At 44.8% G+C, this 15,400-nt stretch overlaps 1 protein-coding gene across 3 annotated transcripts in view; it reads right to left on the reverse strand.

The window, feature by feature from the left end:
• Nucleotides 1-97: 97 nt before the first annotated feature.
• The window catches only part of SMG7 (SMG7 nonsense mediated mRNA decay factor), a 29,472-nt gene continuing 14,169 nt past the window's right edge, over nucleotides 98-15,400 (reverse strand). For 2 of the 3 annotated variants that reach the window (XM_010715832.2, XM_010715831.2), the window contains exons 14-22: nucleotides 12,514-12,658; nucleotides 10,960-11,348; nucleotides 9,145-9,510; nucleotides 7,421-7,570; nucleotides 5,273-5,353; nucleotides 4,539-4,698; nucleotides 3,099-3,269; nucleotides 2,858-3,006; nucleotides 98-2,370 (exon numbers count right to left, since the gene is read on the reverse strand). In XM_010715832.2, the coding sequence (XP_010714134.1) occupies nucleotides 2,257-2,370; nucleotides 2,858-3,006; nucleotides 3,099-3,269; nucleotides 4,539-4,698; nucleotides 5,273-5,353; nucleotides 7,421-7,570; nucleotides 9,145-9,510; nucleotides 10,960-11,348; nucleotides 12,514-12,658 (1,725 nt within the window). In that variant the 3' untranslated portion in view covers nucleotides 98-2,256. The remainder of the gene's footprint in view (nucleotides 2,371-2,857; nucleotides 3,007-3,098; nucleotides 3,270-4,538; nucleotides 4,699-5,272; nucleotides 5,354-7,420; nucleotides 7,571-9,144; nucleotides 9,511-10,959; nucleotides 11,349-12,513; nucleotides 12,659-15,400) is intronic. The other variant, XM_010715833.2, reaches the window with a different exon arrangement.

Here is a 15,400-nt window from a genome sequence, read left to right on the forward strand (position 1 = left end):
AGCTCTGGAAGCTGCTACCATCCCAGCCTTTTGGTTCCATACATAAAACACATCGTACAGCGCAGCACAAAACCACGATCCAATTATCTGCACTGAGCCCAAGCCAGAATCTCTGCCATTTATTTCGTTTTCTTTCAAACTGGACAAAAAAAAATTAAAGTTTGAACCTTCTTCCAATTTCTCCAGGAAAATAACGCGTTTTTCAAAGCCTGCAGCTGAATTACATGGGGAAATAAACGTAACACACAGACCTGGATGGAGAGAACATGGTTTAATTAAAGGCAAAGCTGATTTCAGCAGCTGCAGTTCTTGCACAGACAGACAAAAAACACAAAAAAAGCTTACGACACAAACCAGTTTCTGTCGGGGTCCCTTCCCTCGCTCCCCCAGGCGCCGGAGGGCGGGATGGGGGTCCCAGCCGAGAGCCAGCCGTGTTCCTGACACCGGGTTCTCATGCACAAGTGGAGCAGTGCGTTGGGACCTGGCACTGCCAGGAGTGAGGTGGTGAACCTGGTGAGCTCGCTGAGGGTGCGAGAGTCAGCTGCACTTCTAACACTGGAATGTCGCAGCTGCCGGGGCGCACGGCTCAATACACAAACTGAGGGGCTGGGAGAGGTACGGGGGGCTTAGTCAGTATTAGCGTTGGGTGGAAACTTCACTTTTTGGACTTTTTAAAAGGAAATACATCTTCAAAACGCAACAAAGAACGGCGATGTTGCTAAGGTGGAGAACGTGGGGGAGCTGCTCACGCCCTCAGAAGGGTACTGGGCCTCAGTTTTCCCTTTTTATGTTCTTTGGGGCCGCCCAGACTCCAGTGTCACTTAGGCTCCTGCGTGTGCTTTGCTTTGCAGCTGACTTACAGCCCAGAGATCCTGAATCGTCACACAAACCCCTACTGCTAAACACAGCAAACGGACATTGAGATCGCTTCCGTAGCTTCCCTGGGAAACCTAACAAAAATGCTGTCTTTTTCTTTAATGACGTTTCCAGTCTTCCTTCCCCCTAAATAAATAGCAAATAAAACATTTTCTTTTCCCTTCTACACCTTTTCATATGCGAACAGCACTATGCTTCTTCCGTGCGTGGGTTACACACGCGTGTCCGTGGCACCTCAGATCTCCTTCTAGAACTGAAAGTTGAGGGCTGCTGCTGGGAGGACGGGGGACGGGTTTCTGCAGAGCTGGTGTATGCCTGTGGGGTTCGTACACTCCACACTGTCCAGGCTGACTGTTGTCTTTACCCAGTCCTGCTGGACTCCTGATTACTTTCTGCAAGTTGTTGCACATCGGCAATAAAACTACTAGCATCCAGCAAAGATGGAAGGATGGGGAGAGAAAGAAAAAAATGAAAAACACTGAAAGCTTTCTACCTACCTATTAAAATGAGTCAGGCTGTGAATGCACAGAGTAGCCTGCCCTTTGTGGGGCTAGCCACTTTGCTACAGTAAAATGTACAGGAATCAAACATTAATTTAAAACCCCATAGCAGTTAACTTGCTTGTCCAGCAGAGTGCCCCACGTCTCCCATTATAGCTCAAACACCTACTGAGAGGAGGGCATTTCATGCTGGAGTCTCTAACCCACCCGTGGGCTGGCCAAAGCCTTTGAGTGAAAGGTGAAGTGGTGTCAAGCGCCAGACTCTCCTTCATGAAACTCCTTCGCTAGCCCAGGAGATAGAGCCCCACCTTGCCACCAAGCACCTCTGACCGGAGCAGCAGCTGGGGCTTTCACTGCTACACACTGACTACAAAGCACATCTGTGTACGGAAGAATTCAGTGTGATCTTACTACTGAGATAGTAATAAAGATGTTTAGGAGTAATTTCAACTACATTCTCAGTCAGCAAAGCAATCATTAATGGATTCCTATTTTATATCCCCAAAGAGAGGAAAAGGATCGAGAAGTTCTCATTAGCTTCTCCCATCTGCCCTTCGTTCTCAGCTTTTGCTTCCCATGTGGCTGGGGACATGCACGATGGAGAAGGTGAGAGGCGGTGATATCGGGTCACTGAGTGAGACAAACAGCAGTTCCTCTCTCCCTCCAGAGGGCTCAGGGATTGGGAGAGTTCCTGATGTTGTTTGCTTGCACTGCAGACATTTTGTGCACACTCAGTGGGTTGGTGGAGCACTTACGCCCTCCTGACAGCAAGGAACAGAAGAGAGGGCTGCCACCTGCACAGGACTGTGTGGGCCAGTCCTGCAAACCCAACATGCCATGGTTTATGGAGCCTTGGTTTGCAAGGGTTGCCACCTCGTTCTCAATGCGGCGGGTTCATGGCGCCTTGTCCACGTTGCTGCTTCTGCTTCTGCTGCATTAACAGCTGCTCCAGGGCTGAGGGTCCAGGGTGCATCATGGAACTGGACCAGATGGACTAAAAACAAACAGTCAACGCTAGCACCTCCTGGTTGAGGCAGACCTTTCCTTTCAGGTGAGAAAGCCAAAACTGTTCTGTATTCTCTCCTCCCTTTGTAACTCATACCTGAAAGTTACCCAGACTTCAAAAGAAGGCCTTCTGAAGAGAGGCTCCCCTTGAAGATTACCCTTGCCTCGAGAATGGAAAAATCCACCCCACGTTAACAATTACTAATTTTAGACTAGTCAAAGCAAGTGTTATTTCTTCCAGTTCTGCCAGCCTGTTCTTGTTCCACAAAATATTCTAGAACGGCAGGAACTGAAAAACTGTGACATCTCCTAGCACTGGTCACACCTCCCACATTATGGGAGCCCACGAATCTGCAGGAAAAAACCTTCAAGGTCTCAGTGAACTCGGACACGGTGCACACTGCCAGGATCCCATAACACCACACCCTTTCCATAGGCAAGCACCCACGCCCGAGCACAGCTTCAGTCCAACATACCTTTAGGCTCTCCATGAGCACAGCTGAGGAGTCCTCCATGGCGGGGCCCTGGGCTGCCCAGGTGCCACTGGGAGCACTGGACTGGTGCCAGCTGCTCTCTGAGGATGAGGACGTGGCTGGGAGGTAGTCCAGACCAAACCCTCCCATTGCTGAAATGGGGAAGAGAGACAAATTCAAACAAATCTATAGCAAAACAAATGCCAACAGCTGGCTTCTTCCGGGCCTGGAATGCAGCACTTGCCTGGCTTATCTGTTTTCCAGCGGTCTGCAATTCTTCTGTCTCTGTTGTCTGGAGTCCCAATAGGTCCAAAGTTGGAGAAAGGAACAGAATTGTGATTATGGGTTGGAGGGGAGCTTGGCAAGCTGCTGGGGTTGGAGGAGTGAGGAGACTGGCTGGCTGGTGTCGAGTGATCTAGTGGTTAGAAGGCAAGAGGAAAAAGGTGAAGATGAGGAGCTTCCTCATTTTGTCTTTCTTAGTGCTGCTAATGATTCTGCCATCACCATTTTTCCCAATACTGAAGGTCTGTTTTTATTCCTTCCTTCACACAAGTGTAATGCAAATTCCTAAATCCTAAGTGGAAATGTTTGTGCATATAAAAAACCAGCATGACTGTTTAACGCATACGTGCACTTAGCAAAAAAAAAACCTCACGAGGGTTGGCTAACAGATGAAGCTTTCCCCAAGTTTCTTGGGCACCTCTTCTCAAACCGAAACAATAAAAATCCCATCTCCAAGCTTCATAGGCCAATACAAAATGACTTTAGATCTCAAGGAGTTTCAAGTTCACAACTCAAATTTGAAAGTTTTACACTTCTGTGAATCTGAAAGTAATTCAGACCAGAACCAAACACTGAGCAAAGGAGGAGGCTGACATGGGAGTGTCTGCAGGCAGGAGAGTGATGCCTGAAGAGAACACAGCAGGGCAGGGTGGCAGGAAGCTACATGGTCTCAAATGAGGAGGTGAAGTGAAAGCTTAAAAGCTGTAACCATGTCCTGCCATAACCCTTACTAGCATAAAAGCTCTTTGCAGCTCCTTCCATTTCATCTACAGCAGTCACTTCTGGTTTGTTGCAAAAGTTTCAGTATGACCAAGCAACATCTGCAGGGGACAAGTTATTTAAAATCCTCCCGTTTGTTAGATGCAGCTAACTCCTTCCTTCCTCTCACACTCTGCTGGATTTTTAGTGAGGGTAAAGCCATGACAATTCTAATGTATTTTATGTCCTTCAGAAAATGGTTAAAGAAAAAGCTGGTTTGCTTTGTAGGCTGCTTTAAGAAAAAAGAACTGCCGTATTCTACTCCTCACTCTATATAGTTTCTCTTTCAAATATCAGCATTATGAAATCTAGTTCCTCCTGTTTTTTCCAAGGAAACAACACTAAAAGCAGACACATTCTAAAAATTGAAGTCCTACTCCCAAGTACTTCTGAGGAGTAAGTTAAAGAGATTTCAGGATTTAACACTTCCTGCAACTTTCATCCTGCTCAACTACTTCAACTAAAATCTGTGTTCTTACACTATAATAAAGACAGAATCCCATCACATTTCAGAGGATATATAAACAGAAACCTTCAGACCTTGTAAAAGATTTTCTTTTTAATTTTTAGTTACAGTTAACTTGGAGTAGGTTCAGAATTAATTCCAATCCTCTTGAAGTCAAGACATTCGTGCCAGGATTACCTGAGCTGGCTGGAAGGGATGGAGACCACGGGGTCCCTTCAAAGAGAGAATACAGTGAAGTCTCCTGATGGGCAACTGAAGGGGTGACCTCTGTTTTTGTGCTGGTATTCATATTTTTGCCATATACCTCATTAAACATGCTGTTATTTGGATATCTTTCCTGCAAAGCAAAGAAATAAGAAAGAGCTTCAGTAGCAGATTAATTTGAGAAACAGACTGCTCAAATGAAGCAGTTATAGATCAAAACACTTTTCTAACACCTTCCTCATTCCTCAGAATCTTTTTTGAACGTTTACTTAACAAAGTCCATCACATTCTGAACTTCTTCTGCTGGACTGCAATGCCTTCATAACTTTTTTATGCTTCTACTCAAAAGACCCTGCTCAGCAGTTCCTTGGAAGAGAAGAGGCATCCCAATAGTCAGGAATAAAGAAACACTGTGTCACAAAGCCTGGGGATGAATCCTTTCTCTCAGAGATTCCTCTGAAAGCATCCCAGGAACTCAACAAGACTCAACAGTACATCTGCTGAACTACAGCTAGGATGAATTTCAGAAGACAATTGATTTTCAAAAACAGTAGGAGGCAAAGATAATCTTGCTCATACAGACTAAAATTAGGCACGTGGGTCTCCTTTGTGCTTGCCATTAGTTTGTACCAAAGGATGTGCCTACACAAATTGGCTTAAAGGCAAGTCTGAACAGCATAAAGGCTTCCAACTTGGTCATCACGTACCTGGTTAAGAGAAAAGCCACTGAGGGACAGGAAAGATGATGACTGAGACATCAATTCTGATGGTTTCTCCAACAGGGACTTCTTCAAAAACCAAAAGTGGAAGAAGAGCAGTTAGTGTTCAGCAAAGTGAGCAGGAAGAAAGTAAGCTATGAAGAGCTACCAAAGGACACTTGGTCGTGTTTAAGGTCTCTTGTATTTCAGCCTCGGTACCCTGGAGGATGGGGTGACCAAACAAAAACAGAAGATCACAAGTTTCCTTTCTAACTGTAATCAGTGCCTGAAACCAACAGGGACAGCTGAGAGTCTCAAGCAAACCCTGCTAACAGAACAGCTAACAGCTTTTAGAATCCTCAGTGCCTTTGGGTCTGACACATCTACAGAGGACATTCCTAGCAAAGCTACCAAACCTATGGCTGGGTAAATGAGACAGGATCCTTTCCAGTGACATGAGAACTCACCCACACCTGCTGAGACCTCATATGTTGCTATTCACTGACAGTATTTTTCAGTTTTGAATATTCCTGTACACTCTTAGACAGTAAGATTAGCTGTGAATTGAATCCTGTTAAACAGTGCAAGCCTCATCTAGTGCTCTCTCATTTTCATTAAAAATGACTAAAGTTGAAAAGCCTCAGTATTTACAGCACAGGTTCCAAAGCTTCCCCTGGTTCCACATTTAAGATATCATGGCCTTTTCCATGACCCATTCATGACCTACACCCTCTCCCATACAGCTGTTATTTGCAGCCTGACGTTTTTCAGCTTCCTTCTTCAGCTCTTGTTATCATTAGGTAATAAAAAATACTGACACAAAATAAATCTATTTGGGGAAAAAACTGGTTATCACCAAAGCACAAATCACAGCAACATTCTGAAGCTTGCTTGGCAGACAATGAACACCACTGAATTTAGGATCAGGGTCACTGAAGCCACAGAATCAGTAAAATCAATTAAAACCACGTGTGATCCAAAATTACACCTGTAGTCTCATTCCAAACGAAAGTTCTCTTGCACTCAAACCAGCTTGACATATCAGATTTTATTATTCCAATAACAAAAACCTGGATTAGTTTCCCCTCTCTACCATCATCTTACTATCTGGAATATCTTTGCTTTTATCCCGTAAGCCTGAGACAAACAACCTTGCTTCCTTGGCAAGCAGCTCCTAGCTTGTTAGGCTTTCAAAGTGACAACTCATTACTTTGAAAACATGTTTTAAAAGGCAGACAAAATTCACACTCTGCATATGCACACAGCTTGCACAGAGAAGTATTTCCTTCCGTTTGTCAGCAGACAGCAATTGTAAGAGCTTCAAAGGAAGCTGTTGAAGAAGCAGCTATTTATTAGTTTCTTAGCAAATCTAAGATGACAGCAATGAGTGCCTGCTTTGCTACTGGCTCCTTGCAATGACATGTAAAAAAACCTGAGGAATGGAGTTATTAAGCAGAAATTTCAAGTCAAGCCACAAAAAAACTCTTCCTTATTACCACCACGGTTCCAAAATACGTGTTTAATGAGTTTGCTCCTAGCTACAGAAGAAAGGCACACTGCATTTTCAGAGGTAACGTAAAAATTCAGCAGCTCAAAGGCCCTCTAGCTACTGAACTGGGAATACATACACATACAGGAGTCTGTCAGAACTCACTGTACTGATACAGGAGTCACTGATTATTTAGCCAATTGTTGCAGTTTTCTTCTAAAACCATCTGGCCCTTTTACATTCTCTCCTGCATTTAATAGTGTGGTTTCCCCCTGCCATTATGCAGTCCTCACAACAAAAGACACTCTTGTTCTGATGACTTCCACCACACACCCTCATTCTTACTACCAATCCCAGACAACTGCAGAAGAACAGGCATATTAAATGACACATCTGTGTCTTTCCCGTGAACTGTGCTTACAAAAAAAAAGTCCCAGTTATACTGACTTCTCTCTGGACGTGGACAAAGAGCTGCACTGGGTGCTAAGTCACCTCTGAAGCTATCCAGAGCCAGGGGCCTTGGTCTGAGCTCTCACACAGTGACTGACTCAGTGGTGAGGAGGTGAAGGGGAGGAATGGGGAGGAGAAAGTAACTTCCCATTTCTTATAACTTCACAGAAGAAAGAGATGCCAGTTAGAGAAGCAGCAGTATTAAGTCAAATACATACAAAGAGGCTTCGTCCAGGAAGAGAGGCGAGAGGCCCCAGCAGAGCTGGGTAAAGATCAGGAGGATTAGAGAAAATCAGCTCTTCCTCCTCCTCCAAGGCAGCCAGACTCTTTAACAGGTCCGGAGGAAGCAAAGGGGAGCTCTTGGGGTCCTAGTGACAGAAACGAGCACAGTGAGACAACAGAAGGCAGAACGGGGAAGAGCAAGAGCTGAGAAAGGCTAAAGCAAAGCGGGACGAGAGAGCAGAGGGGGAGGCAGACTTGTGAGGAGTGCAGAGGGCAGCATGCAGAAGGGCGAGGTGAGCCGAGTGCAGCAGAGGGGGGTGGAGGTGCACAGAGAAAACACTGAGCAGAAAACAAAAGCAGCCTAACGTGTGCCAGGAGCGCTGCAGCTGCCTGTGAAGTAAGTGGCACAGCCAAAGTGATGGGCAGCTGCTTTTAATTAACACAGCATGTGCTTCCCATTGCGTTACTGACAGATACTGAAATCTGTTTTTTACATTTAAGGACAATGAAAGTGATTTATTTTTCCTGATAAGATTGTTAATTATTCTTCCAGAGCCGTGAGTAATTTAGGTTTCAACCACGGTTACATTTGCATCTTCCTTCCTCTGCTTGCGGAACTGAAATCCTGTAGGACTCACTTCTCTGCTAATGGCTACTACACCACAGCACAGCTCCCCAGACCAGGCAAAAAAGTACCCTGCCAAGTGCAAGTAAAACTTGGCATCCCAAAATTTGGAAGGGATGCCTAAAACAAGCACCATGGACACTGTCTCTATCCGTATGCAGTGTGCTTGCACCAAGGCAATGCTTTCCTTTTAGGGATGAGAACAAGGCTTTGACCCACTCTCCATCTAAAAGCCACAGCCTGACATCAGGGTAGAGGCAGTCTCCTGGATATTGTCTGGCTTTTCTCCCCGAAGGATAAGCTAAGTGATCCCAGCTGATCTCTTGAAAATTGAGTGCATTTACAAAGGCATATCTGAGCAGAGGTTTAAAAAAGCCTCTGTTTAAGTTTCCTTATAAACATCATCAGAAGCACTTCCAGACAATTCGAGACCGTTAATAAATAACAAAGATGGCAGGCTTTTTATAAACTGCAGCTTGAAGCACAACTGCACAGACAGAAGCAAAGTATTCCATCAGTGCAGTCAATAGCTAAGGAAGGGAGCTGATCAACTCTCTTGCTGCATGGTGGGATTTGCAGAGGGGGAAAAAGCAGAGAAAGAAAAAAAAATCCCACAATGGGGCTGCTCATACCACCCTTGATTTGTAGCCCAGGCTGAGGCTGCAGTAGCCAAACTATTCAACACACTCAAGGTACTCTGCGGGTGGCATGAGTTTATTTAAAGGGTAATAACTCAATTGCAATTATTTGGATGGTTTTCATCAGGTGCCAGACAAGAATTTTCCCTGTCAGCTGCCACGTTTCTTGACCTGGCAGACACAGTGCAGAGATCAGCATTTATATCTACGCTGAGCAGAACTTGCACCTCCTTGAATTAAATCTTCAAGAGTCCGATCCCACAACACAGCCCACCAAAGTGGCCAATTCAGTACCATTTGCTGGGATCCCATTTACCAACACCAACATCCAGCGCCCCACTAAATACGCTCAGTAACCTGCCTGGTGCTAGAGGGGACTCCTAAACACAGCATTCCTGCCTGAGCTGTCAGCAATATCAGAACCTTACTGTTTTCCACTTGTAATACAGATCTTTACCTCAAAGGTCAGCCTGGAGACAGCATCCTGCTCTGGACGGAAGACTCCTTGCCGCTTTCCCCTGCGCTCCACGTTAGACTGCTGTGCCATCACCCTGTTGTCAGCCATGCCAAAGGAAGAGTCCCAGTAGTATTCTGGCACCTTGACTTCTGAGGGGTTCTGGTTATATGGCTCCATTGGGAAAGGCTTCATTTTTTTCTCCAGAGGTTGCTGTTGCATCACAGGAGACTGCAATGACTGTTCAAACAATTTTAGAGGATCCTGGGCCTGCAGGTAATAGGACTGCTTTACAGGCATAATCTTTCCCAGTGAACCTTGGACTTGAGGCAGGTTCCAGAGCTGCTTTGATGAGTCTGTCTGTGGATACTAAGGCAAAGACACATGCTTTCATCAGCAGGTAGAAACAATTAACATTAATTGAATGTCTAACTTCATTCAAACTGTTGCTCTAGCCAACCCATTACAGATATACTGCAGGCATTCTAATTTGCTACATTACTCACCAACATTCAGATCGATAGGCATATTAGCCTCAACAAGCTGTATGCCAATAGTCAAGCATAAGCCTTACTTGAATCCAGCACTTACCAGCACCTTTATTAAGGTACTGAACTGCTGTCCAGAACAACAGGAGGGTCTTGCCTGTAACAGGCCAGAGTGCAGATTTTGTCAAGCATGTACATACAGAACAAAGTGTGAGGGAGCTGAGCCCAACAGAAAGAGTAAAATTCAGACTCCATCCTCACGCTTACATCAGAAAGACCCAAGAGAAGCATCTCAGAAACATCACCTTCATACCTTGTTCATAAACAGAAACAGATAAAGCAGATTATCACCTACCCAACTTCCCTCTTAATTACAGAATCATAAGTTCATGCCCACTAAATTTCATCTGTTTATCAAATTCTCCCAGAAGTTTACAGATCAAAATTCCCAAGTAAGATCCTTAACAACAGCTTTTGAAAGGTAACCCAGTCACTAGTGGTGTTCCTCAGGGGTCAGTATTGGAGCCAGCCCTGTGTAGTATCTTTACTGACGATCCAGATGAGAGGATTGAGTGCACTCTCAGTAAGTTTGCTGGTGATACCAGCTGGGAAGAAGTGTAAATTCACTTGAGAGCAGGAAGGTCCTTCAGAGGGATCTAGTCAGTCTAGATCAATGGGCTGAGCCCAACTGTATGAGCTTTAACAAGACCACGTGCTGGGTCCTGCACTTTGGTCACAACAATCCCATGCGTTGCTACAGGCTTGGGGCAGAGTGGCTGGCAAGCGACGTGGAGGAAAAGAATCCGGGGGTGTTAGCTGATAGAACGTGAACCAGCAGTGTGCCCAGGCATCCTGACTTGCATCAGAAATAGCACAGTCAGCAGGACCAGGATGTTGATCATCCCCCTCTATTCAGCCCTGGTGGGGACACACCTTGAGTGCTGTGTTCAGTTTTGGACACCTCACTAAAGGAAAGATATGAAGGCCCTGAAGCACGTCCAGAGAAGGGAAACAAAGCCGGTGAAGGGTCTGGAAGGAAAGTTTTATGAGGAGCAGCTAAGGGAATTGGGACGGGTCTGTCTGGAGAACAATTGCTCAGGGGCACCTTATGGCTCTTAACAACTGCCTGGAAGGAGGCTGTGGTGAGGTGGGGGTCAGCCTCTACTCCCAGATAACAGCAATAGGACAAGAGGTAATGGCCTTAAGTTGTGCCAGTGAAGGTTCAGATTGGATATTAGGAAAAATCTCAGAAGAGGCGCTGAGTTACTGGAATAGGTTGCTCAGGGAAGTGGTGAAGTCACTGTCCCTGGAGATTTAAGAAAAAGCTTACCTGCTGGAACCCAGAGTGGTGTGGCGGGCTCTTCCCCAGGCCCTGCACAGCTTTTGTTGGCGACTGTTGTTGCTGTTGCTGGGCCAGAGCTTGGACCTGTAACTGACTTGCAGACTGTGCTGTTGCCTGAGCTGGTAAAGATGAGAGGGGCTGCTGGGAAGGAGGTGGTGTCTGCTGAGGTCCCTGGGTCATAGGCCCCGGTCCTGAGGGCCGCTGCTGGCTGTAAGGAATGTGGGACTGTTTCCCACCTTGCACCTGGTTTCCTGCAGGCGAGTGAGCCGTGGGCTGGAGGAAGGTTCCTGGGACAGAAACACCACCTGGGAAGGTATACCCTGTGCTCATGGAGAAAGCCACAGGAGGAGGGACAACATAGGTTGGAGGTGGAAACCCTGCAAAAGAAAAAATATGCCTTTCATTGCAGTTTCTCATAGCAGACAGCTCCCTCAAGAAGAAACTGTTGTGAATTTGTTTATTTTGCATATTTACACTATGAGCACAAGAAATAACACCATTTATGCACTACAGTGTCCTTTTCTACCTTTGCAAGTACACAGTTACAATCGCAGTTCTCAAGTTTACTGCCAGTATTCCAGGTGCTGGTAACAGTCTGTGACAGCACTATCTGGGAGAACTGCAGGATTTCCATCCCTTTATCTTCCTGCTTTTGTTTCCCTCCACTAACTTTCTCACTCGCCATTGTGGGCTTTGTGATGTGTTACCTTTGAAGCTCCTACTCCCTCAATCACACATTTTGAGACACAAAAGCAATCAATAAGACTCCTGACTCCTCCCACAGGATAGCTAGACTCAGGATTAATTTAGATAAGCAGACAGATGGTGAGCAAACCAATCCTCACACCCATAAGATCAATTTCTTCCCTTTAGCTCACCCTAAAAAGCCAGGTTTGAAAGGAAGCTTTAATTCTGTCTATGACAAGCCAGATTTTGTGATGACTTTAGAAAAAGGGAGGTGCTTCTGTCTTATTTTGCAACTACACGAAGCAGCTGCTGGAATGATACTGCTCCCTGCTATTCTGTGAGCAAAGATGGACAGCAAGGCATGGCAGCAACACTCCACAACAAAACGGGAGCATGCAATGCAGCAACAACAGCAAATGACACCACACAAGTAGCAGCTTGAAGCGTGAGCATCACTACAAAAGAAACTGGGCTATAAAGAAGAAAGCAGTGTGACTGATCTTCTATAATAGTCCTATGCAGAGAGAACACGTTCTCCTGGGCTTGCAGAAGTCTTTGTCATGTTTTGACTAACTACAGAAACAACCTCCTGTGAAGTGCCTTGATCTTGTACCCAGTAAACAAGAAGGAAGGTAGCAGATTTCATGAAAGATCTTGATTCAGAAACATAAGGAATCTTATTCATTTTGTTTCAGTTCTGCTACACCTCTTCTTTACTAGGCTGTAAGAGTCTCAACGTGAGAATGCTTGTTCATTAAAGCAGCTACTACCTGCAGAGGTTATAACAACTAATATTACAGGTTTTTCTTCATAGTCAACAGTAAAATCTCACTCTGAACAAACATCACAAATTACCTGGCCGGCTAGGAAGCGGGGGGAAGGCTCCTGGGTGATGAATGGGGATGAACTGTGAACTGCTGGCCTGACTTGGAGTCTGAGTTACAGGTGTTTTCCTGGCTTCGGATACCGGAGTCTTCCTCATCTCCGTCTGGGATTTCACCTAGTGCAAAATAAAGCAAGAAGAAATTAGATTACTTATCCTGTAATTACCCACATCACAGCTCAAGCCAAAAAAACAAAATCAGGTTGTCTGACAGATAATTTTCTTTTGCCCTAGGTGTTAGGAGGAGGTTTGGAACATCAGAATGCAATCCCTTGCTCTCTGACCTCAGGCAGGTGACTGTCTGTCCTCAGGCACTCCTTGCCTCACAAAAGCACCTGAAAGATAGCTACCCCAGGACCGCAACAGGTTCCTCCCCTAGCAAGGAAGTGGGAAGCAGACATCATAATATCCTCAGACCATACAAAGGACTTACTAACCTACTCCCTTGCAGTGCCTTAAAAAAAAAAAGCCAACAGTGCTATTAATGCATCTCCTAGGGTGCTGCTACAGCCTACTTCATGCTACTTACCTGCAGCACCTCAACAAACAAACATTACCACCTTCTTCCTATGTAACTTTTTCAACCTCCTCACGTGGTGCTGTATATGCACAAACTCCTGAGTATCATGAAATTCTTTTGATCAATGGCATATACAACAAATAGCTGAAGTGCTTAACCTCTTCCAGTTTACTGTGTAACTGCTGTATGTTCTGTTAAAAGAGCTGCACCAGTTAAAGGCAGAGAGAAGAATGTAATGTAATGTTTACCTGATTCTGAGTCAGTTGCAGTCTGGGTCTTCCTGGAGAGGAAGACAGAGGGGAAGACTACTTTCCCTTTCTGTTCAGCTCGGCAGAACTGCCTGGAATGCAAGATGGAGCAGGCAGGAAAAAGACAGCAAGCAAGGAACCCGGGCAATACAGAAAGGGCCCAGGAGCAGACCTGACGCCAAGCCTCAGAGGTGATTGAAAGAAAAGGTTGTTTGTGGGTTTATTTATTTATTTATTTATAATCAGGGGCCAAATGAAAAACACAAACAAAAAAAATAAATCAGTGTGGGACTTATTTCAACATTTAGTGCTGCTGATCTGAAAGGACTAAGAGAACAAGTGCATCTTTCCATAATATGACTGGGGTGGGGGGATAGATGCATTCAAATTGTCTTTCAAGTCTTTCTCCCATTTAGAAATTGTGGGAGCATAGTTTGGTTTTCATTTCATTAAAAATGCAGGATATGAAACTGGGAGGTTTGGATGCATTTCTCATCTCCCATTAGAAAAAGCTGGAAGGAAACTCCTCCTCCTCATGGTCTGGCTGATGCTAAATACCATGAATGATGTAGCAACTTCTGCTCCCACTCTCATGCCACATCTGCTCACTGCCCACCTTTGCCCTTTGTCACATTCTGAATATTTCACTCATATTGTCCCTTTTCTCCACAACAAGCCAAACATTTTTATAACTGATACTGCATGCATTTTTTCATAGTAACGTCAGAATTCAAAGATGCTTTTCTGGCAGTGGGATTTCAAAGTTCTAGCCTACCATACACTGAAAGCTGCAATAAAACATCCCCACAGGTGAATTCTGAAAGCTAAATTACTGGATTTGTTTAATCAAGAAAGACAAATTCCAATTGCTTCCCTTGTTTCTCCTTGATCTCACCTCAGAAGCATCAATAGTACCAAACCTTTATATCCCTACTGGTCTCGAGGCTTCCCACCTACTGCCTGGGTAAGGCACCATTTCCTCCCAGTGGCCTCTCAAGAAAGCATCATCTTGAGTAAGTTTGCATTATATCTTACTTTGCAGCTAGCATCATCACCTCTTGTGAGCAGAATCAACCTGTGCCACGCTCTCATGATCCTGAGCACGCAGTTTTCCACAAATCCATGAAACAGGACTAATTACTTCCCGGCAACAATCCTAACATTTTTGCTAAGTAGGATCTGCAATGACTATAGCTTTCAGGCTTTTGAATGAGCTACGAAGTACATAAAGCTTGAAATTTCAAGGAAGGAGAAAGCAAGTAGACCACTAACTGGTACAAAACCTACACTGGCTTGTTTTCAGCAGGGCAATGAGAAAACCCTCCCCATATTCTGCAGTAGATCTGGGTAAATAAGTCCTCCCAGTCATATTAAAAAAAAATAAATTACTGTACTAGTTAGCATAATAGAGCTGATGGGGCTAAAAAGTCAGGGTTAATAGCTATTCAACAAGAGATGTACAGTGACCAAACGGATCAGAACACAGTATGCTACACTTGGGTTTGAAATGTGTTTTTGCTGGGTTTTATAAGTCTTAAGACTAAAAAGCATTAAATATTTAATAGATCAACTATGTCAAAATGACAGTATCTTCCTTATGCAAAAAAACTGCACATACTTATCAGAACATCATGTTTTTTCAGACTCTGGTCCTTCTTTTTCAAGATTGTGGCACAAACACTGAAACTGGGAGTTATGCTCAGGCCTGCAACCACATTCCAGACGTGTTCAATAAATAAAATTCCTGTTATTCTACCTCACCTAAGCTGTTTTTCAGGTACCAGTCTCTTGCTGAGTGACTCACAAGCAACTGCCACATGGCTTCTGCAAGCTACTCCCCTTCACACCTGCAAAGGCCTTGCCAAAACTACCAAATGCTGCCAAGTGCAGACCTTCCAGCTCATAAAGATGATGCCTAACAAGAAATAATCAAGAGGATAACAAGAATGATTCAAGGGTCCTACCAATGCATGGCTAGAAAGACTCAAAAAGCTGGTTTATCCAGCCTAGGGAAACAAAATCTTGCTAACAAGGCCCTCAGAGCAGTTGCAGAGGGGAAGACAGGTTATTCTGCAGAGATGATCTAGGAAG

Source organism: Meleagris gallopavo, chromosome 10, assembly GCF_000146605.3.
Source record: "Meleagris gallopavo isolate NT-WF06-2002-E0010 breed Aviagen turkey brand Nicholas breeding stock chromosome 10, Turkey_5.1, whole genome shotgun sequence".
Classification (NCBI taxonomy): Eukaryota; Metazoa; Chordata; class Aves; order Galliformes; family Phasianidae; genus Meleagris; species Meleagris gallopavo.